We start from the raw sequence: 24,508 nt of genomic DNA, 5'->3' as shown, positions 1-24,508 counted from the left end.
GGTGGGTGGTCGAGGTATCACATGTGCTTATCCCTCACAGCGGCGGCCACTCCCTGCTGGTGTCATTCGAGAGGACTGTCTACCTCCTGGGCTTCCATGAATGGTGTTTCTCTGGATGTCATCTGTGCTGCAGCATCCTGGACATCACCCTCCACCTTGCCAAGTTCTAGAAGGTGAATGTGGCGGTTTCCCCATCCCCTCGACCGGGTCTTACACCAGCACCATTCGTCATCTCGTTGAGATGGGTGTTTTTTTTAAAAGTGGCCTGTGGATTCCTCGTGACTTTGTTGTTACAAGTCATCCAGTGCTTGAAGCACAGTGTCTGGCGGTCAGAAGGGATGAAATAGAACAGCCGTCAATTCCTCCCTTTGTTTAGAATAATTTAGAACTCAAAAGATAGATATAGATATGATGGTGCATGTTTACTTGATTTGTGACCATAGATCCTGGAAAATATTCAACAATTTGATGGAGTTGAAAAACATGCAACACAATTGCAATGGCAACTAGCAAGTTTTATTATGTATGACATCATTGTGGATCATTAATTTGATACATAGATTGTTTGAGCGGGGGATAGAAAGAAAAGGCAAAAGAAAATCTGATTCACAATACTTATGGCTTGTGGTATTTACATGGTATGTATATTCTGTAGGGCATGAGAATGTGATTGTAGACGACAGATGAATAATCATTTTTAGTATTAACATTCATCAGTCTACATTTTAAACAAAAATATGCATTTTCAGGCCTGCCATGTAGTAAAGTGAACATGAGAATAGATAAGTCACATAAATATTCTTTACATACAATAAGTTTGGTACAAAATGTGGAAGGGCTCCTACATATTTTTTGCCAATAAACCACTTTTATATATTGCAAGAAATTGTAAATATTAAAAATGACATATCTCTATATGCTAAGACCAAACAGTGTTTCATTTGGGCAGTAGTCATAGAAAACTTTGTATTATCACTGATGTAGGAACCCTGAGACTAATGTCAGTACAAAATGTGTGAAGCCGCCTTTTACTTTAATACATAAGCTTTCATTTCAACTACTGTGACATTTTCACAATATGTAATGCATTCTGCAGACAATAGACTAGTGTTTGCATCCAACAAGTTTTTTTCTATTACAAATAATTATCAATATATGACTAGGACATTGAAATACTGAGCTTCCTATACAATACATTTAAATCCCATTTTACCTCGACAAGAAAATACAGTTGCGACATAAACTGAAGATGCCTGAGCCGCAGAAGCGGAGCGGCGGGAATCAGAAAATGTTCATTGCTGCTGGTTGTTTGATTCCCACCTTAAAACTAAAACAAAAAAAGAAATAAACAAATAAGTTCCCCATGTCACAAGAGTGTGCAGTTAAATTAATGTAGAGGTATTCCACCCAGTTAATGATGTGAAGACCGTCATAACGCACATGAAGAAAATCAAATGTATAAAAATAACAAACCACCAGAGAATTAGAACTTAATAAGAGCCTTGTCCTAGGCAAGTGCGGCTTTAAAGCAGAAGAAAGCACCACTGCAAATATATTAACTTAACACAGAAGTCCATGAAATAAGAGTGTTTGTGTGTCCATGTATCGGCTCAACTCACTGTCCAACGGAATTATTCAGCCTCCAATCGCGGCCGATCCATGAGCTTAATACAGAGGACCAGCGCCGTCCTGAGGGAAATGTGCATTGAGGAGGCTCTCCATGTAGGACACGTAGTTACCGCTGGACATGTAGCTGTGGGACAAATGCTGATGGGGCAGAGGGGGCGAGGGCGCGGACAGGAGCGGGTCAGAGTTCAACGTGGACTGGAAGGGTGTTGCTCGCAGTCCCAGGATGGGGTCTGCCGTTAGGGGCGACTGAGCGAGGGGGTCTGAAAGTGCTGCGCTCGTGTCCATTGCACCAATACTGTTCATGTGCAAGCCGTTGGTTTGGGCCGACATCGGCGGGGGCAACAAGGCCGGGGCGTTTGAGGACAGGACAGGGCTGACCTGCCTCATGGGGACCAACCTGGGGGCCGACATGGGGAGCGATGTCACTGTTGACGGGTTAACACTATGAGGGGTTGAGGCTGTCGTTAGATGACACAGCGTGTGTGTCGTTTCCATGGAGACCAGAGGGGCGGTGCCTGTGGCGGGCGGTGCAGAGGCGGATCCAGATGGCAGACAGCGGCGTTTGGCTGCGGTGCTACCATCTTGTGCAGTGGGAGGCTCTTGTGAGGAAAGTATAGCCTAAAAAAGGAATAAAAAAAGAATTTAACAGAGTTAACTTATATAAATGTTTCAGTCCTGGGTCCCCTTCTGTTCAACCTCTACATGCTGCCGTTAGGTCAGCTGATACGCAGTGAAAATGTGTCCTATCACAATTATGCAGACGACTCTCAGATCTATGTTTCACTGTCGGCAGGTGACTATGGACCAGTAGATTCACTCCGTCACTGCATCCAACAGATCAGTTTGTGGATGCAAAACAACTTTCTCCAGCTGAACTCAGACAAGACTGAAATAATCTTCTTTGGCCACAGAAACAAAGAGAAAGTGTTATCAGTCACCTCCAGAATCTCGCTCTAGAACCTACTAATCAATAACATCAGCAGCTTTTTACCATCTTAAAAACATTGCCAAAATCATCAGTATATAGTGTCTAGACCAGACTTGGAGAGACTTATCCATGCGTTTGTCTCCAGTAGATTAGACTACTGTAACGGCCTGCTCACTGGCCTCTCCAAACGAGTTGTAAAACAGCTGCAGTACATCCAGAACGCTGCTGCTCGGGTCCTGACTAGAACCAGGAAGTATGATCACATTAGTCCTGTTCTCAGGTCTCTGCACTGGCTCCTGTGGCTCAGAGAATAGACTTTAAAGCAGCACTGCCTGTGTACAAGTCTCTCCATGGCCTAGCACCAAAGTACATCTCAGACATGTTAGTGCCATAAGAACCATCTCGGACTCTGAGGACCTCAGGGACGGCCTCCTGCTGGTGCCCAGAGTCATGGACTGGCCTCCTGCTGGTGCCCAGAGTCAGGACTAAACATGGACCGGCCTCCTGCTGGTGCCCAGAGTCAGGACTAAACATGGACCGGCCTCCTGCTGGTGCCCAGAGTCAAGACTAAACGTGGACCGGCCTCCTGCTGGTGCCAGAGTCAGGACTAAACATGGACCGGCCTCCTGCTGGTGCCAGAGTCAGGACTAAACATGGACCGGCCTCCTGCTGGTGCCAGAGTCAGGACTAAACATGGACCGGCCTCCTGCTGGTGCCAGAGTCAGGACTAAACATGGACCGGCCTCCTGCTGGTGCCAGAGTCAAGACTAAACGTGGACCGGCCTCCTGCTGGTGCCAGAGTCAGGACTAAGCATGGACCGGCCTCCTGCTGGTGCCCAGAGTCAGGACTAAACATGGACCGGCCTCCTGCTGGTGCCCAGAGTCAGGACTAAACATGGACCGGCCTCCTGCTGGTGCCAGAGTCAGGACTAAACATGGACCGGCCTCCTGCTGGTGCCAGAGTCAGGACTAAGCATGGACCGGCCTCCTGCTGGTGCCAGAGTCAGGACTAAACATGGGGAATCTGCGTTTCAGTTTTATGCAGCTAAAATCTGGAACAGTCTTCCTGAAGATGTGAGACAGACTTCTACTCTGACAATGTTCAAATCTAAGCTAAAACAGTTTTGTTTAGCTGTGCATATGACTGAAAGGATTTTCTTTGCACTCTTCTCTTTTATGTCTTAAACCGTTTGTCTGTGTGATTTGAATGCATTTTTATCCTGTTGTGTGAAGCACTTTAAATTGCCTTGTGTACGAACTGCGCTCTGCAAATAAACTTGCCACAAGACATTTTGGTGACTTGGATCATAGACACGCACAAAGTAAATGGCACACTTCAAAAGCTCAAGGCATCTCTCACTTAAGATGTGTTGCATTAAAGTAGGTGGACTTCAATAGACGAATAATTTGTAACAGTTTTTGCTGGATGTGGCGTCTCGCTGTTGCCGATTAATGTGCAAATGAACACAGATTTATGCTGAATTGCTAACGATTGTGCGAAACTCGTGTGGGCAGTTTTAACTTGAAATTGTCTGTGAAGTAATCTTTGATGTTGACAGTATTCTGCTGGAGTCTTTAGGCTTGGCCCTGAAGCAGAGGCTCACAATGTCAAAACGTTTCTGATATGGATGTTTTTATGTACCTCATTAAGAGAGATAATCATTCAAACGGCTGCTGACAAAATCTGGACTAATTCCAGCTTTCATTTTTGTGTGGGAGAGGGAAAGTAGCTTGTTTGTTGAGATACCATTTTGGCATCTTTGACATTTTCACAATTTAAGCAGAACTTCCTAGATTAATGATTGAAACTCACAAGTCGGGCTCGGACGCGCTTGGGAAGGTCTTGTTCCAGGCTGTAGAGCTCATGGTGTTTGAGCATCAGCTGGCTCTGGTCCTGAAACTCCACCTGAAGAGACAAAAAGGCGTGTCTGAATACAACTTGAAACTACTAAGTGCTTGATTTAGACATGTGAAAATAGCAGTGGGTTAAAATTTAAAAAGTTGACAAATAAGTGTTAAGAGGCAGCTGATAATTTAAATCACTGATGATTATTGGCTGTGATTTGTGACGTTTGTGTTAAGTTTCACAAACTGTGCCTGCAAGAAAAAGACTTATCTGTAAAGAATGTATTCACTTAAAAAACAAAGACGTTGAAGATACCATAGAAATAAAAAGTACAAAAATAAGCATATTAATAGTTTAAGAAAATGCAAGAAATAACACTACAGCAGAATTCAAAAGGACAATAAAACGAATATTAAAAGGAGTTTTGAATATATTAAACACTATAATTATAAAATATTCAAATATTCAAATATTCAGGGTCAAATAAATATTTGACCCTGTGATTGTGGCTAACACTTTTTATAAATTCTTTGTGGATGTAGTTCAAAATCTTGCAGTGAACATTACAAACCGTGATACCAACTATGAATCATATAAAGCCCTGAGGGAGTGAAATGCTAACTCGATGTTCCTTGTGGTAGTGGAGAAAAAGGAAGTATTGGATATTCTGATGAAATATAAGGGTAAAAAAATCATATTATAATGAAATTGATATGGCACTGGTTAAATATGTTATTCAAAGTCTCTCATGTTAGTCTTTCCTTCCAAACCGGAACAGTTTTAGATGAATGAACATTATAAAAGTTATCCCAAAGCACAAGACACCAATTTACTAATTATCGGCCGGTCTCTTTATTGCCACAATTTTGAAGTATAGTGTGCAGAGCGATTAATTGAAATTGACAGTAAACTGAGCTGGAAGCCACATATCAAAACGTATCCAAATAAAATTTGATTTCAATAATAAAGTCAAGCATACACTTGATTAGACCATAATATACAATGAGAAGAGATTTATAGTGTTACATTTATTATACAGCAGAGATGTATGGGGCAATAACTAGGGATGCACTGATATATCGGCCCAGTATGAGTATCGGCCGATATTCACATCATTGAGTAATATTGGTATCGGCCAAAAGCACCAATATCAGTCCTCCGATGGTACGCATTGGTTATGAAAGAGTTAAGAAAACAGAGGCTTTTTGAGTCTATATTCAAACAGAAAAAACTGCAAACTTTAATCCAGTCTATAGTCTGAGGCAAAAGACCCAGAAATGACAAAGTTTTTAAAAGCTCTAGAAAAGCTTTAGATCTTATCATTAATGCACGACAAATTCAGCAATATTTCTTTGTAAAAAATATTCCCAAATTTTAAAAATGCAAGGTGTTTAAAATAACCAAACAAACAGAGAAAATATCGGCGTCTCTCGGTTATCGGCCCGAGCTTTTCTAATAACATCGTGTCGGCCTAAAATGTCCACAAGTAACAACTATAGCAGTGGCAAGGCAAGGCAAGGCAAGTTTATTTGTAGAGCACATTTCATACACAAGGCAATTCAAAGTGCTTCACAGCAGGAAAAATGCATTCAAATCACAAAGAAATTACAGAAACAGAAATACAATAAAATTAACTAAATTAAAAATTATCAATCAAACTGATTTTCTAAACTAATAAAATCACAAACAAAAGAGAGGAGTGCAAAGAAAAAATCCCTTCAGTCATATGCGCAGCTAAACAAAACTGTTTTTAGCTTAGATTTGAACATTGTCAGAGTAGAAGCCTGTCTCACATCTTCAGGAAGACTGTTCCAGATTTTAGCTGCATAAAACTGAAACGCAGATTCCCCATGTTTAGTCCTGACTCTGGGCACCAGCAGGAGGCCAGTCCCTGAGGTCCTCAGAGTCCGAGATGGTTCGTATGGCACTAACATATCCAAGATGTACTTTGGTGCTAGGCCATGGAGAGACTTGTACACAAGCAGAGCTGCTTTAAAGTCTATTCTCTGAGCCACAGGAGCCAGTGCAGAGACCTGAGAACAGGACTAATGTGATCATACTTCCTGGTTCTGGTCAGGACCCGAGCAGCAGCGTTCTGGATGTACTGCAGCTGTTTTACAGCTCGTTTGGAGAGACCAGTGAGCAGGCCGTTACAGTAGTCTAATCTACTGGAGACAAACGCGTGGATAAGTCTCTCTAAATCTGGTTTTGACACTATATTTTTGATTTTGGCAATGTTTTTTAGATGGTAAAAAGCTGCTGATGTTATTGATTTGACGTGGCAATTAAAGTTCAAGTCTGAGTCCATTATTACCCCCAGATTTCTAATTTGGTTTGTAGGTTTTAGAGCGAGACTCTGGAGGTGACCGCTAACACTTTCTCTTTGTTTCTGTGGGCCAAAAACGATTATTTCAGTCTTGTCTGAGTTCAGCTGGAGAAAGTTGTTTTGCATCCACACACTGATCTGTTGGATGCAGTGACGGAGTGAATCTACTGGTCCATAGTCACCTGCCGATAGTGAAACATAGATCTGAGTGTCGTCTGCATAATTGTGATAGGACACATTTTCACTGCGTATCAACTGATCCAACGGCAGCATGTAGAGGTTGAACAGAAGGGGACCCAGGACTGACCCTTGGGGCACTCCACAGGTCAGGGTCATGTGGTCTGAGACACAGCTACCAATTTCAACAAAGTACTTCCTGTCTTCCAGATAGGACCTTAACCAGTTTAGGGCAGTGCCAGTGATGCCTACCCAGTCCTCTAGTCTCTGTAAGAGGATCCCATGATCGACAGTGTCAAAAGCAGCACTCAGATCTAACAGAATTAAGACTGAGGCTTTGCCCGTGTCAGTGTTCAGGCGGATGTCATTTGTCACCTTGACAAGAGCAGTCTCAGTGCTGTGATGAGGTCTAAAACCTGACTGAAAAACATCAAATGAGTTGTTTATTAAGAGGAAATCTGTGAGCTGTTGGTAAACAACCTTTTCAAGGACTTTGCCCCAAAATGGCAGATTAGAGATGGGCCGGTAATGACTCAGTACTGCGGCATCAAGACTGCTCTTCTTTAGGAGAGGCTTTATGACCGCAGTTTTCAAAGACATTGGGAATGTTCCAGATTGAAGCGACAGGTTAACTATGTGAGTGAATGGTGCTAACAAACTGTTCAGCATAGACTTTAGAAATTTGGTGGGTAACACATCAAGGCAGCATGTAGATGAACTCAGACTGGTGATGATCTCATGGACAGTTTTGTCAGTTACTGGTGCAAAGTGAGTTAGCTCTAAGTGTCTTGGTGGTTTTAGGGTAATTTTTTGCATTGTGGGATTTATAGCATTTTTAATGCCCTGAACTTTGTCATTAAAGAATAATGCAAACTCATTACACTTGGATGTGGAAATGAGTTCTAACGGCAGCTGAGCTGGAGGGTTTGTTAATCTGTTTACTGTGGCAAACAGGACACGCGAGTTGTTACTGCAGCTTCCAATTATTTCAGAAAAAATATCTTTCCCTAGTTCTACATAAGATTAGGTTGTACATGTTCAGCTTTTCTTTGTAAATCTCTTTTTGAACCTGGAGCTTTGACTTGCGCCATTTCCGTTCGGCCCTGCGGCACTCCCTTTTCTGTGCCCTGACCGAATCATCATTTCTCCACGGCGCCTTCTGCTTATTTTTAACCATTTTAGCCTTTATAGGGGCGATGGTGTCCAGAACATTCAAAACACTAGATGTAACAGAGTTCAACAAATCATTTACATTAGAACATGAGACATTTTCAAAGTTTATCATTTCCATAAACAGTGCACCTGTGCCATCACTTATGTGTCTCCTCTGAACAACTGCAGGACCAACCGGAGGTTTGGGAGAAACAGACAGGTCAAAGAAGACACAGAAATGATCGGACAGAGCAACATCGATCACATTAACATTTGAAATATTTACCCCCTTTGTAATTATGAGATCTAGAGTGTGTCCTTTGCTGTGGGTGGGGCCTCTCACATGCTGAGTAAGACTGAAGGTTTCAAGGACAGCATCAAGCTCTTTAGCGTTTCTGTCACAAATATTATCAACATGCACATTGAAATCACCTGTAATGACCAAACCATCAAAGTCTGTGCATATGACTGAAAGCATCTCAGTAAAATCATCAATAAAACTTTGGCAGTGCTGGGGAGGCTTGTATAAAACAATGAAGAGAATGGATGGAGACCGTTTTAGCTCCATTTTAAAGGATACATACTCAAATGATGAAAACACCCCAAAAGACAACCTGCGGGTAATTATTTCATCTCTAAAGACAGCACAGACTCCACCCCCTTTTTTTTTTGTTTTCTCGTGTTTCAGATTCAAACTTAAAGTTGGGTGGAGCAGATTCTATCAGAACTACATTTCCTGTGTTTTTGTCAAGCCATGTTTCAGTTAAAAACATAAAATCAAGATTATAAGAAGAAATAAAATTATTAATTAAGAGAGATTTGTTACATAAGGATCTGACATTTACCTCTCCTTGAACCGACACCTTAACGTGGTGGAGGGGTTTGAGTGCCCGAATGATCCCGGGAGCTATGTTGTCGGGGGCTTCATGCCCCTGGTAGGGTCTCCCAAGGCAAACAGGTCCTAGGTGACGGGTCAGACAAAGATCGGTTCAGAAGCCTCTTATGACGACGACACGAACAAGGCCGTTTACGTCGCCCGGATCGGCGTCACCGGGGCCCCATCCTGGAGCCAGGCCTGGGATGGGTGCTCCATGGCGAGCGCCTGGTGGCCGGGTCTTACCCCACGGGGCCCGGCCGGGCACAGCCCGAAAGAGCGACGTGGGGCCGCCCTCCCGTGGGCCCACCACCCGCAGGAGGATCCATAAGGGGCCGGTGCAGAGAGATCTGGGCGGCAGTCGACGGCAGGGGCCTCGGCGACCAGATCTCCAGACACAGAGACTAACTCTGGGGACATGGAATGTCACCTCGCTGGGGGGGAAAGAGCCTGAGCTTGTGCGGGAGGTTGAGCGATACCGACTAGATATAGTCGGCCTCACCTCCACGCACAGTTTGGGCTCTGGAACCCATCTCCTCGAGAGGGGCTGGACGCTCCACTTCTCTGGTGTTGCCCGCGGGGAGAGGCGGCGGGCTGGTGTGGGCTTGCTGATAGCCCCTCAGCTCAGCCGCCACGTGTTGGAGTTTACCCCGGTGAACGAGAGGGTCGCGTCCCTCCGCCTTCGGGTGGGGGACAGGTCTCTCACTGTTGTGGCGGCCTACGGGCCGAACAGCAGTGCAGAGTACCCGGCCTTCTTGGAGTCCTTGGGAGGGGTACTGGACAGTGCACTGACCGGGGACTCCGTTGTTCTACTGGGGGACTTCAACGCCCACGTGGGCAATGACAGTGACACCTGGAGAGGGGTGATCGGGAAGAACGGCTTCCCCGATCTGAACCCGAGCGGTGTTCAGTTATTGGACTTCTGTGCTAGCCACGGATTGTCCATAACGAACACCATGTTCAAGCACAAGGGTGTCCATCAGTGCACATGGCACCAGGACACCCTAGGCCGGAGGTCAATGATCGACTTTGTTGTCGTGTCATCAGACCTCCGGCCGCGTGTCTTGGACACTCGGGTGAAGAGAGGGGCAGAGTTGTCAACCGATCACCACCTGGTGGTGAGTTGGATCCGCTGGCGGAGGAGGAAGCCGGACAGACTTGGCAGACCCAAGCGCATTGTGAGGGGCTGTTGGGAACGTCTAGTGGAGCCCTCTGTCAGTAGGGTATTCAACTCGCACCTCCGGGAGAGCTTCTCCCATGTCCCGGGGGAGGTTGGGGACATTGAGCCCGAGTGGACCATGTTCTCCGCCTCCATTGTTGATGCGGCTGCTCGGAGCTGTGGTCGCAAGGTCTCCGGTGCCTGTCGTGGCGGCAACCCCCGAACCCGGTGGTGGACACCGGAAGTAAGGGATGCCGTCAGACTGAAGAAGGAGGCCTATCAGGCCACTCTGGTTTGTAGGTCTCCGGAGGTCATCGACGGGTATCGGCAGGCCAAGCGAGCCGCGGCTCGTGCTGTCGCAGAGGCAAAAACCCGGGCCTGGGAGGAGTTCGGGGAGGCCATGGAGGAGGACTATCGGTCGGCACCAAAGAAATTCTGGCAAACCGTCCGGCGCCTCAGGAGGGGGAAGCAGTGTCTCACCAACACCGTTTACGGTGCGGGTGGAGGCCTGCTGACCTCAACTGGGGATGTCGTCGGACGGTGGAAGGAATACTTTGAGGATCTCCTTAATCCCTCAGTCACGTCTTCCGAAGAGGAAGTGGAGACCGGGGACTCGGTGGCTGGCTCATCCATCACCCAAGCTGAAGTCACTGAGGTTGTTCGCAAACTCCTCGGTGGCAGGGCTCCGGGGGTGGATGAGATCCGCCCTGAGTACCTAAAGTATCTGGATGTTGTAGGACTGTCTTGGTTGACACGTCTCTAAAACATCGCGTGGCGTTCGGGGACCGTGCCTCTGGACTGGCAGACTGGGGTGGTGGTCCCTCTGTTCAAGAAGGGGGACCGGAGGGTGTGTTCCAACTACAGAGGGATCACACTCCTCAGCCTCCCGGGTAAGGTCTATTCCAAGGTACTGGAGAGGAGAATCCGACCGATAGTCGAACCTCGGATTCAGGAGGAGCAGAGTGGTTTTCGTCCCGGTCGTGGAACACTGGACCAGCTCTATACCCTCCATCGGGTGCTCGAGGGTTCATGGGAGTTTGCCCAACCAGTCCATATGTGTTTTGTGGATCTGGAGAAGGCTTTCGACCGTGTCCCTCGGGGTGTCCTTTGGGGGGTGCTCCGGGAGTACGGGGTCCGGGGCCCTTTGCTCAGGGCTGTCCGGTCCCTGTATGACCGGAGCAGGAGCTGTGTTCGCATTGCCGGCAGTAAGTCAGACCTGTTCCCAGTGCATGTTGGACTCCGCCAGGGCTGCCCTTTGTCACCGGTTCTGTTCATAATTTTTATGGACAGAATTTCTAGGCGCAGTCAGGGGTCGGAGGGTGTCCGGTTTGGGGACCACAGGATCTCATCTCTGCTGTTTGCAGACGATGTTGTCCTGATGGCTCCATCAAACCCGGACCTGCAACATGCACTGGGACGGTTTGCAGCCGAGTGTGAAGCGGCTGGGATGAGAATCAGCACCTCCAAATCCGAGGCCATGGTTCTCGACCGGAAAAAGGTGGCTTGCCCTCTCCAGGTGGGTGGGGTGTCCTTGCCCCAAGTGGAGGAGTTCAAGTATCTCGGGGTCTTGTTCACGAGTGAGGGAAGGATGGAGCGTGAGATCGACAGGCGGATCGGTGCAGCGGCTGCAGTCGCTGCATCGGACCGTTGTGGTAAAGAGGGAGCTGAGCCGAAAGGCAAAGCTCTCTATTTACCGGTCGGTCTACGTTCCTACCCTCACCTATGGTCATGAGCTTTGGGTAGTGACCGAAAGAACAAGATCGCGGATACAAGCGGTCGAAATGAGTTTCCTCCGCCGTGTGGCTGGGCGCTCCCTTAGAGATAAGGTGAGGAGCTCGGCCACACGGGGGGAGCTCGGAGTAGAGCCGCTGCTCCTCCACGTCGAGAGGAGCCAGCTGAGGTGGCTCGGGCATCTGTTTCGGATGCCTCCTGGGCGCCTCCCTCGGGAGGTGTTTCAGGCATGTCCCACCGGGAAGAGGCCCCGGGGAAGACCCAGGACACGCTGGAGAGACTATGTCTCTCGGCTGGCCTGGGAACGCCTCGGGATCCCCCCGGAGGAGTTAGAGGAAGTGTCTGGGGAGAAGGAAGTCTGGGAGTCCCTGCTCAGACTGCTGCCCCCGCGACCCGGCCCCGGATAAAGCGGCAGAAGATGGATGGATGGATGGATGGATCTGACATTTAGCACAGCAAGTTTCAGACTAGTTTCAGTGAGACTGGGCTTTATCTTTTCACAGGGAATATGAATCACATTTCTCAGATTGGGCCTGACTCGCATTTTGTTTTTCCATCTCTGTGATGATGTGACTACAGAAATAGCACTAGGGGGGGCTCTTTTTACATAGGGCCCCGGGTTTGTTTGATTTTTAATGTGACAATAAGTCCCGGCAACGCTGAGACCCAGTGCATCCTAGCTATGGGAGATACCAGGTGAAAGGCGAGGTTGGATGGGTGGTGGGGCTTTTGTAGCCAAGGAGAGTTTGGGACCAGGTGAGAGGCGAGGGGGGATGGGTGGTGGGGCTTTTGTTGGTGTAGTCGGTACTGACATAGCCCTTGCTATATTGGGCGTGAGTGGAGCCATCTTAATGCCTGATTTGATCAGACTTTCAAAATGGCTGGGAAGGCCCATGGGTGAGAGTGGAGATGAGAAGGAGAATGATGAATCTTTAGTGGGAGTAGATGTTGCAGGGGGAACCCAGGGCTGGTGTGAAGGCAGGGGCGATGACAGGGATGTTGTTGGGCTTGTCACAGATGGGTCCAAGGCCTTTGAAGATTGTTCCTTTGCTGGAGGCGGTGGAAGTGAATGTGGAGCAGCTGGAGCTGAATCCTTTGCTGGTGGTGGTGGAGCAGCTGCTGATGAATCCTTTGGTGGAGGCTGAGGTTGTGGTGCTTTTGATGTTGAAACATTGGCTCGGTCTCTGGCTGATGGAGCAGGAATTCTTCTCTCATTCCTCTCTTCTCTAACTATCTGCTCAGGACCCTGTCCAGGCCCAGTCCAATGCCTCAGAGCGTGGAGCAGGTTCTCTGTCAGCACCCTCACTCCACCTCTGCATAGGTGGGGGCCATTTCTCTTAAACAGGTCCTCTCGTTTCCAGAATAGATAGAAGTTCTCAATATAGTGTAGTCCTCTCGGGGAACACTCTTTGGACAGCCATGTGTTCAGCTGAAGAAGCCGGCTAAACTTGTTTATCCTCCTGTCGATGTTTGGAAGAGGTCCACTTATGAATGTTTTGATTTCCATTTTATCAAGCACGTCGAATAATTTCAAGAAGTCTTTTTTCAAAACTTCAGTCTGTTCCCGCCGCATGTCCACTGCACCCACGTGCACAATCAGCTGTTTAGCTCCTCCATACTTAGCCATAATATTTGGAAGGAGTGACGTTATCTCAGAAACAGTGGCGCTTGGAAAAGAATGTGTGTTTATCTTTTCATGCGTCACGTGACTTATCGCGCCGTCCCCTACTAACGTGACCTTGGCTCCTGGCACAGATCCTCCTCGCTGTAATTTGGCCACGTCATCTTTCCTTTTTTCATTTAATTCCATCTCTGAAAGTGGTAAAAATCTGTTGGTGAGCTGTATTTTAGGTGACTTCACGTTATCTTTGTATCGTTTAGGCTTTGCTCCAAGTTTGTTCCAAGAAACAGCCTGGTCTTTCTGGTTTTTAGACAGTTTTGGAAACGACAGAGTCACTGCGGTTTAGGTTGAAAGTAGCAGTTCTTGTAAAAAGTGTGCTCTTCTTACCGTCGGTTGACACAGGAATGGTATCGTGAAGAACTTTTTCAGATTCCAAAACAAATATCCGTGTTTTCAGCTCATTAATTTCTTGTTGATATTTCCGACAGCGTTCACAGTCTTTCTCCCTTCTTCTCCCGGACATGTCGCTGGCGTCAGATATGTCGTTAAAACTGGAAAAATGTTCTTAAAATCCTTGGTTTACTTGAAAAAGTCTAAAGCAAAAATGTTTGGAAGACAAAAACTGATTAAAAAGCAAAATAAATAAGGAAAGCAGCGATAGCAAGCGGAGCGAGCAAAAAAGCGTGTGCACTCTTCGGAAGCAGGATATATAAGTGCATTAAATCCACACGTTACTCTTTAAAAAGGGCAATGCCACTCATCCAAAACGCCGGGCATAGAGACCACACCAATCCACCATTCTTAAAGTCAAATCTGCTTACATTTTAATTATTTGAATTTCATACTCCAATACTAACGTTCAAAATCAAAAAATAATCTAGTATCTATCAGTTTGTGTCAGCACGAGGAGAGCTATAATTTGAGAGGTCAAATTAATTTCAAAATCACCAGGAGACGATGTTGATTTTGGAATCATTTTAAAGAGAATCTTAAGCAGTGTACCACAGTTCACCAATTCTCAAAGTAATTTATAAAAAAATACTGTTCTTGCAAGGTACTAGTAGGCTGAAAATAAAAATCAAATCAAATATTGTGTTGGAAAATGGTACCGTTCATTGAAAGGTGAACTTATTTGTCATTTCTAAGTTGTAATTGCTGCTTGTAATGACTAAATGATCAGGTACCAATGCAAACACTGTACTGAAATGGGGCGAATCTATATACAGTTGAACTTCTACACTCTTTTTCAAACTATTTTCCTGTAGATACCCAATGTTCAACCACAACATCCATGTTTTTGATGTTTAAAACTTAACCAAACTACATCCATGACTAACAACGTAACGCAGTCTGCTGATGCACTGTGGCGAAAGCACACACAGAAAGTTGTATTGCTTTGAAACTTGTTGCAAAATCATTTTAATTTTGCCTTTTACACTTTCTGCAGATCAACAACATAATGTCTCAGTGGTGCCCAATCTCCACTGGGACAGAATGCTGAATTATCCGATTAGCTGTGATCTGCAGAGGAAACCAAGCTTTAAACATGTTGATGAATAACAACATTAATTTCTCTGCTACCGATTTCAACCCAGGAAATAACAACATTATGCATATTAAATCAAACCAGTCACAGGCCGCCCATTATTGACCGACCATTACAAACATCGGCGTGGATGTTGAGCACCAGCCACTCACCTGGTAAAACTTGTGAAAATGTTCCTTGATGAAGGAGGCGTTCAAAACTTGACCCTCGGATGTGCTGACCACGATCAATTCTCCTCTATCCGGAGAACCGTTCCGCAGGCAGTCGTGACTCTGAAGCAGAAAGAACAATTTAAACTCATTAAATGAATTCATTTGTTTATGAAAATAACCCCGACAATACATCTTCCAACTATAACTGATACGTAATGCAATGACTCATTTATTGTGCGGTAAAATGTCAAACTACAGAGGACAAACAGTTGCTAGGATACCTGTAGTGTGCAGGTAGATTTAATTAGGTGTAAAAATCTCACCAGAATGCTCTCGGGGTACAGGTTGTCACAGTATGAACCGTCGTCAAAGTTGACCTCGTACAGAATCTGTGTTGCTATGCCGATGATGGTGCAATGATAGTACCAGCCGTCAGCATTGCGCCCGATCATCCTCTGTCCCAGTGATGGACCCTGGGGGCCTTTGGGTGCTGCCCGAGGCTGTCGGACAAGCACAGATTAAAACACTGCCGATAAAATGCATCTTGCTCTGGTTGTTCAAACAAACTGGAAATCTGTTCATTTTGTTTAAGTGCTTTTGATAAATATGATGCGTTCTTGGTACTCAGACTACAAATAATCATTTTAGTAGTCGATTAGTCAGCAATTATCTTTGACTAGTCAAGCTATTACTTACAAATGTGTGATGTGATGCCACGGCCTCTTGAAATGCAGTGGCAGAGTTTAACCAGATATGGCAGTAAACTCTTTTGACTAGAAAAGCAGCAAATTAAACTTTAAGCTTTTATCAAAATGTTTTACCTATATTTACTGCAAATTGTTACTAAAACAGCATGTACAAAGTTAAGTCTATTTAGTTACGGCGAACCAAGACGTGGTCAACGAACACCAACCAAAGCTAGTCATCGCGGTTACCTTAGGCACAGACTTTTTATGCTTGTGGCAGGTGACGGACACCACGTAGGGCCAGTCCGCCGGTTTCATGGTGACTCCGGCGATCTGGGCACAGGTGACGTGGAACGAGGTGGCGCAGTTCTCGTGGGAACACTGGATACAGGCGCCGCGGTTCTGATGGAAATTCTGACCCAGGCAGTAGACACATTTCTGCAACAAAGAGGCAAAAGAACGGATGGCGAGTTAACTTGTTCCTGGAAAAAAAACGTATTCAGCTTTCATAAAATGTGACTTATTTTTTAAAGAGCACTCTGCAAATGTTCTTCACACTGCAGATATTTGTGGTTGCTCCAGTGAGAGGAGGAGATCTTCTGAGGCAAAGAAATGGTGTAAAAATGCAGTGGAACCATTTTTTCCCCTCTCTCAGATCTGTGATTCTATTTGTGCTCCCGATGTTTCGGCTCATTAAAAATAGAAGGGGTGTTTTCAGTCTGGCACAACACAAGCCTGTGCCGTCATAAGTGTCAGAGTTATTGTAAGGGTCTACTCCGAGCTTCACAAAAACTGCAACTTTTTCTACGAGTGCAACTTTGCCTTTCAAAACAGAATTCTTAGCCTCAATTTCTTGCTCTTTTGTGTTTTTTCGACCTGTTCCATGACGCCGCAGAAACACTGGCTATTCGTTTATAAAACACACATCCTTTTGTTGCACATCTCATCTTCAGAGCATCTTTAGCGCGTGCTTTCAAAACACAATCAACACTTTGGAGCATGTGGACTCAGAAGGTCTGTAATTATGATCAAATCAGTAAGACAATTTGTGTGTCTGCAAACAGTAAATGACAACGGCAGACTCTTATTTTTTTTGCAGCATATTGCCCTCTGTTCTCTGCTAAATAACTGGCTTTAGCGTGCGTTAGACCAGAATGAAGAACCAGTCGAAACATGGCTAATCCGTTTTAATGTTTCGAAAATCTGCTGTTAGACCTCTCGATGCACAATTGATACTCAATACCAAAACTACAGAACAGACACTGATTTGATCATAATTACAGACCTTCTGAGTCCACATGCTCCAAAGTGTTGATTGTGTTTTGAAAGCACGCGCTAAAGATGCTCTGAAGATGAGATGTGCAACAAAAGGATGTGTGTTTTATAAACGAATTCTATTGTCCAATAAATGCGTGTTTTTTATAGTCAAGGAAGCATTGGAATCAAGCTTTTTTAGTATTTGAATTTACCTTTTGGGACACTAACACAGATTATTTGTAAAACATAAATGCTCAGTCGTGTGGTCAGAAAACAGCGATAAAGCCCTGTACGCTCTCCGTCCATGACAGACTTCTCAGTCTATCCGACCGGACAGATCATCTCCATTGTATTGCCGCCTGTCTGTTCTCATCTGAATTGTGCTGCAGCGTTGCTTTATCGTTATTATCCATCGACAGGCACGCCCTCAGTCATCTTTCCGCCTCGCATTCCGCATTCCGCCTCCCGTCTCCTGGTTTTGACAAATCACTGGACCAGTAGCTGTTGCCGATCAATAAAAATAAAAAATCTTTATTAAAGTGTCGATACTTCATTTTTGCGCCGGTGCTGGAGAAATGTACAGCGGTTTTCAATAGCGCTCTGCAGGGTGATATTTCATAAGGCGCTGGGTTTATGGTTTTCGCCGTTTAGTACTGACAATCGGAAAGCAGAGGCAAAGGCATGAATACACTACGTCCTATTATTCTCTTTACATTGTCTCTGTTGAATTTTAAGACCAGAAGGCATAAAAAAAAGTAACGTTGACAGCCCTCCAAAACATGCAGTATGTTTGGGCACTTTTTTCTACATTTTTCACTACACTTTTCTCAAATTTTAAACAAAATGTCATGAAATTGCATTGTCAAGAGTCACAATATTGAGGGCCGTTACAGAAAGTCAAATCACAAGCTCCTTTGCTAGAGACAATTGTTTTGTTGCAGAAAAACTACACTGACCATAATCCTTTGCTCCATTTCAATAAAGTCATCATGAAGAATTACACATTTAACTTAATTATTTGGAATAGGACAGTAATGATAAAACTTGGCGAGGGATTTAAAAAAAAAGAATTCATGCATTATATATAGTCATATTATAGTCCCGCCAAAATAGTGATAAATATTGTACACTTTGTGATAATATTGCACTGTAAAACTGAGATCGTTAAATCTCTAGCTGCTACTGGCAAAAAAAAAATATCAGCACACACTTTTTATAGCTCAGTTATAGCATGGTAATTGGATGGAAATGGCACGGTTACCAAGAAAACAAGGGATACATGCATTCTGCACAGAAAATGTTAAGTGGTAATGCTCAGTTCTTGTACTAGGTTTGGGCATAAGATAAATCATATTACCAGGAAAATGTAGAATTTGGGGTTTATATTAAGGGGTCTAGATACCAATTTCAATATTATCACGATTCATGAATACTTAACTTTTGTACCTCCTTAAGATGGTTAACATATTGCTCTTGAGAGTTCACACTTCATTGTGATAGTTTAAATCCACTTATCAGCCACTCGGAGCGTCACAGAGGCCAACCCATAGGATGAACGGTGAGGTCAAGTGTCGAGTGAGAAGACAGCTGGGTCAAACAGAATGTACAACAGCATCTGACTAGCTCTGTGTTAGCGTCAGTACTTCTGTCCTGATAAGATCAGCAGTGAACAAGTGGTGGTGGATGTCTGTGACATGTTAAACACTAAACAGGTGAATACTTCAAAGGACTCTCAGCCCATTGATGAATAAAATATGGCAATTTCAGTCAAAGCAATCAGTGATATTTGTGTTTAAATCAGATTAAGTACAATCAAAAACATACTGATCCACGAACAATTATTTCCAGAATACCACTAAATACAAATACCATTTCCATCCAATACCAACGTTCAAGTGTACACATAAAGTAAAGTGCTGACAGAATCTCTACCGGAAATTGCTTAAATAAATCTGCCCCTGTATGCCAAATTTTCACAGACCGGGAATGTTTAACAAGCTGCTGTAGAAATCACTTTGAAGGTACGTTTTCACGTCTGATCAGCCCAGTCACCGGGAATTATTAGACCACAGAGCTGCTTATGATGTCCTTTTAACAGGAGAGGGAAGAACAGGCTCTCGCAGCATTCGGAGAATGTCATCCTCTGAGTCTTTGATGGATTTATGAGAGCAAGGGGAACCGCGAGAGGTGGCGTTATTTGTAGATTTGTGAAAATGCAACAGCAAGCAGGTCGGCTGTGAGTGCGGTGAACAGATTGTTGTTGAGAGAAGATGAGTGTTTCAAAGCTTGGCACAAACGGGTAAATTGCTTCTTGTCCATGAGATCGATGCAGTTCATTTGGCACAGTGAAATGTCAGGATTATTCTTCAGTTTCCCTCAAGCACATTCACTTTACCACATGTCTCCTATTGCTCACGCAAAAAAAATATCCATTCATCAACCAACAACTTGAGTAATCAGTGACAGACACTGAAAGAAGAACCAAGGAAACCCGAGCCCATAATGGCACCCATATAATAATAATAATAATAATAATAATAATAATAATAATAATAATAATAATAATAATAATAATAATAATAATAATAATAATAATAATAATAATAATAATAATAATAATAATAATAATAATAATAATAATAATAATAATAATAATAATAATAATAATAATAATAATAATAATAATAATAATAATAATAATAATAATAATAATAATAATAATAATAATAATAATAATAATAATAATAATAATAATAATAATAATAATAATAATAATAATAATAATAATAATAATAATAATAATAATAATAAGGCAGAAGTGAGTTGTAGCAGACAGAAAATGGGATTAAAAACTCACCAGATTCTTGCGCGTTTCAGGAACACCACTGACATCTACTGGTTCCCGATCAAGAGGGTTGACGAAGCGAGCCTCAGCCACACCTATGGCACAGATGATATGGACCCACCTGGAGAGAAACAGGGAAAGGAGAGAAGTGAAAATGTATCATTTTATTTTTCTAATATTCATATTAGAAGATGGGAAATACGTCTTTATTTACATTACAAATACAAAATTAAAACAACAAAACTCACCAAAGTACCATGTCATTATTACATCAAAGTATTTCCCTTTGTCATGGTTTTATCTTAAGACTAACCTGCTGTCAGTGGTTTTCTTCAAAGCCCCTCCTCGCAGGTTACAGAGACAGCAGCACTCCTACAGACCACACACACGTTTAGATGAAATACAGTTATTATTTCTTGATCACTTATTGAGTCCTCTAGATGAGAGAATATAATAAAGACAAGAGTTTCAATGTGTTCGTTATAATGCACAATATTGGGAGCTTACAAAGTGTGACTTCTGTCATATTACACAGCAGTTATTTACCTCGGTGAAAGCACCTGCTGCACACCTGGAGCAGGTCCAGTTATCACTCACAGAGTCTGGCTTCACACCATAACAGCCTGCAACGAGGAAGACTTTGTGACCTTCAAGCTTCACAAATAAAGTTACAGCACTATAGCATGCAGAAATATACAGTGCAGTGTGTGCCACATCTGAAGAATGGACCATTTTAACAACTGGACAGGTTTGAATGAATCTCGTTTGGATGTTTACTCCAAAACAAAGAGCGGAGAGGAGACGCAGCCGTGGCCATTTCTGTCAAGAGTTGTTTCTGCTTCATGTGCTCTTATCAATAGTAAGCTCGCCCTTTCCACAGCTGAGCCCTGCTCGATCCTGGATGACTAATGAACTGGCCCTTTTGAAGGTGCACTTCAGCTTTGGGGATAATAAGAGCCGAGGAGGGAGAGTGTGTGTTTCTGATGTTTGTGTGGATGCTACAGCCATGCAGTGCTGGATGTACAACAGGCTGCTTGTCAAACTAGTGACAAACACTAAACTTTGGACAGCTTTTTGTGAAAGAAAAGCAAACCTGAAAGCAGCTGGGCGATCATCTTTTGTTATCGCTCTAAAACAGCACTGCAATTATTATAGCAGCCTTTTAGTGTAGACCTAAATCTATAAGAACTGAACCAGCATCATGGGAACTGGGAAAATGTGTGGTTGAAACTACTGTGCGTCTTCTTATCTCAGAATGATTTAATTACACTGTACTTACTGGCATGAACCTGTAAGAAGCAAGTGGAGCAGCGGATCAGAACACTAGTGCCGTCCTCTCCTATGTAAGAGTTGGTGGGCAGAGGCTCCGTGTTCCCGGTGCCGGCGCTAAAACACATTTCAGGAACAAGGGGGCGAGTCCTGCTTCCCTGGGTCCTTGAATGCTCTTTGGAAAACTCTTTTCCGTTCTGGAAATAAAACAGATTCATAGAATGAAACTTTATAAGAACAAACAATAACATCTATATTTGTGTCAAAAGCACATGTGAGTAGTCTACCTTGATGTAAGGACAGAACATGGCACAGATTGCACAATGTGGGTTCAGCGCTGCCACTGCAGCATTGAAGCCTTTCTCCGTCAGGAAGTTTGGAGACACATTCTGCCACAAGTGTTCTTGTTTCTTCATCGCATTGTCCAGAGGCACAGGATCTGTGAGAACAGATCAAAACAATGAAGAGTCATTGAATGAGCTATATTAATCCATTTATCAAATGTATGCGTTTTGTGTTTCACAGATGAAACTAAGTGCTTTGCAAAAATGAAAGTTAATGGCTGCAATACCCAATTTTAAACCTCAAAAAGAGGATGTAACGGTAGATTATTAAATTCCCCTAACTTGTTTGTAGCTCTCACAAACCCTTTGGCAAATCGTTGGTTTACACATGCATTTTCAGGCAAGTGCAAAGATAACTGAAGGGTGGCACACAAACACTTTGGGTTCTTTCCAGTTCTTTCTTCCAGGTTTGAGAACAATAAAATGCATGCAGATGCAAAGCTTTGTGCTTATATACTTCACAATGAATGTAAATGACTTTGAAAGCAGGTAAAATAAATAAATATCAGTCAGAAAAATGGAGAAAAGGCTGACTTGATTTAATTATGCCCAAGGATCAACAGACTTACGTGTACATCATTTTTCAGCTTGATTTGACGGAAAACAAAATATGGTGGATATAGAAGATGAATATAACAAACAGACTTGTTCTACCTTTGTCACTGGTCGGTTCTTGCTTGACGATGGACATTGGCGATCGCATCGGTGGCTTGCTCAGTGGATGACGTCGGCTCTTTTTCACCTCTGTGGGCATTTTTATTTTGGAGAAACCTGGCTGCTAGAAGTAAAGATGTTAATGAGTTTTTGAAAATTATTAGTAACTATGAACTGGGAGGAAAGTGCGAGTAAGTGAGTCATATTTACATCTTGCATTTCTTCTTTGAAATGCACGTTCCCCATATGGATACTCATCCCTCCAGATTTAGCAAACGCCTCAAATTCTTCCTCAAAGCCAGTGATGGCGCTCTGGAGATGTGCCATTTTCCTCTGCTGCCTTAGTTCGTTCCTTTCCTCATGTTCATCTACAAAGATAACATAATTTACCCAGCATAATGAAGTGATGTTAAGAACTTGAAATAATGGTAACATAACATGTCTCACCATTGTATTGAGCAATCTCTGCAGCTTTGGCCGCAGCCTCTTGTTCCTTCAGCTCGATGGCCTCCAGGGTCTGCATAGCTTCTCTGGCCAGTCGATCTGTGCGCTCTTGTTTGCGTAAGGCATCTCGCTCCTCCACCCGCCTCTGGTATGTGGCCGCGTCCAGCTCTATGCCCTCTTCTGCCAGAAGCTTCACCTCTTCAATTTTGAGCCGTCTGACCTGCTTCATCTTCTGCATGGCCCTGAAACCCCCACAGCTGGGATTAGACTGCTATCCAAATATATAATAGCGCTCAGTGTTTGTAATCGTTGTGTCGCACTGTGTCGCAGAAGCACATTTCTAGTTTGTGAAATGTTTCAGAATTATGAGAACTTAGGAAGGTTGCCATAGCAATTTATATTGGAGGAAAAAGCCCTCAAAATAGCACATATGACAAGATTTGTTATGATTGTGGCTGTGGAAGAGCACTCACTTGCGAAGGGCAATGGCCCTTTGCTGCACGCGGTCTCTCCTCCATTGCTCCAGTTCAGGGCTGCTAAGCTCGGTGGGCTTCAGGTGGTCCAACACGGTTGTGTCTTTGCCCTGTTTCCACAGCTCGTAGCGCTCAGGCTGCAGGCAGCGCACAAACACATCCATGGAGATCTTCACCATGTCCTTACGGCAGGAGCACTGAAAGGATGGCAAAGTGTTAGGTCAATTTTAGTTTTAGTGGGTTTAACCTAACATTCAATATTAAAAAGTTGAATTGCAGTGCCGATGCAAAGTGATATGATACAAAAGGGGTTTTCTGCTGTGACTGGCTAACAAGACTCACTTTAAACTGGATTTTAGCTGGCGTTATCCACACATGGCACATTCTTGCCACAAAAATGAAAACAGGACTTTTCTGAGCACTTGAGCCTTAGTAACAGGACATTACAGGATTAACTCCAATAAGCATATCAATGATGAGGAAACACTGTTGTAATAAAAAGGTTATTAAACGTGGATTGTGCATAATACATCACCTTTAAAAGAAAAACTTTGACACTTTCTGATATATTATAATAGCAGAAAATAGCTACAATCCATTAGTGTATACATAACAACCAACATTCTATGGGGAAAAGAAAAACTGAGAAGGTTGAGCAAAAAACTTTGTTTTTGAGTCTTGCTTGTATTACTTTCCTTCTATATTATTTCCTGAGTTGTACTGAGAGCCTATGTTCAATTACTGGAAACACAGCAGCTTTCTGGCCCCAAGAAAACAATATCCAGCCTACATCTCATCCAGACACCACTTGACAGACGGAGACATTAAAAATATGGTGTTGGCGGGAGGGTGGTGCAGCGGAGGCCAGAGGGGACACGCCTTCAGTGCCACCGACATTAGCGAGAGACACGGCGGGCGCAAACAAAACCCTGTGACAAGAAATGTTGCCGGTGCCGTAATTGTATGTGTAATCTGCATCTATAAGCGCTTATTTCACTTTCTGAAATCATTAGCGTGTTACGGATGGTTATGGCAGTCGTCCTCGAGGGCCCGGGCTGCGTCCACTTTATTATCACATAAATAGTTAATCAGAAAAGGGAAACAGACTCGCAAAGTACAAAACCCCGCAAAACAAAAGCTCACCCTGAAGCAAACGGTCAATGAGCCCCGACGTATACTTTGGGTGCTAATGAAGCCGCGGAAAACCTCCGGCCTGGGGATGTGCCATGGATCAGTGCAGTCGGTGGATGTGCCAACTACTAATAACAAAACGTGCCTGTGTCCGACCGGCATAGCTTTATTTATACTCCAGAGAAAATCGCTCAACAGTTTTCCTCAACAGGTTGAAATGAATCAAGGTTTGTTAAAAAGGTGCACTATGTAACTTGTACTGGT

The 24,508-nt window shown here is 44.0% G+C and overlaps 1 protein-coding gene across 1 annotated transcript in view; it reads right to left on the bottom strand.

The window, feature by feature from the left end:
• Positions 1–500: 500 nt before the first annotated feature.
• kdm4b (lysine (K)-specific demethylase 4B) overlaps positions 501–24,508 on the bottom strand; it is a 37,163-nt gene continuing 13,155 nt past the window's right edge. The window contains exons 9-22 of the mRNA XM_072437847.1: positions 23,114–23,310; positions 22,644–22,882; positions 22,407–22,564; positions 22,197–22,320; positions 21,486–21,637; positions 21,209–21,395; positions 20,476–20,552; positions 20,243–20,301; positions 19,942–20,050; positions 16,077–16,265; positions 15,465–15,641; positions 15,142–15,261; positions 4,371–4,463; positions 501–2,247 (exon numbers count right to left, since the gene is read on the bottom strand). Of these exons, the coding sequence (XP_072293948.1) occupies positions 1,666–2,247; positions 4,371–4,463; positions 15,142–15,261; positions 15,465–15,641; positions 16,077–16,265; positions 19,942–20,050; positions 20,243–20,301; positions 20,476–20,552; positions 21,209–21,395; positions 21,486–21,637; positions 22,197–22,320; positions 22,407–22,564; positions 22,644–22,882; positions 23,114–23,310 (2,463 nt within the window). The 3' untranslated portion in view covers positions 501–1,665. The remainder of the gene's footprint in view (positions 2,248–4,370; positions 4,464–15,141; positions 15,262–15,464; positions 15,642–16,076; positions 16,266–19,941; positions 20,051–20,242; positions 20,302–20,475; positions 20,553–21,208; positions 21,396–21,485; positions 21,638–22,196; positions 22,321–22,406; positions 22,565–22,643; positions 22,883–23,113; positions 23,311–24,508) is intronic.

This window comes from Eucyclogobius newberryi, unplaced genomic scaffold (genome assembly GCF_026437365.1).
Source record: "Eucyclogobius newberryi isolate DKJ021-1_F unplaced genomic scaffold, fEucNew1.0.hap1 SCAF_9, whole genome shotgun sequence".
NCBI lineage: Eukaryota > Metazoa > Chordata > Actinopteri > Gobiiformes > Gobiidae > Eucyclogobius > Eucyclogobius newberryi.
This window is presented reverse-complemented; position numbering and strand designations above follow the sequence as displayed.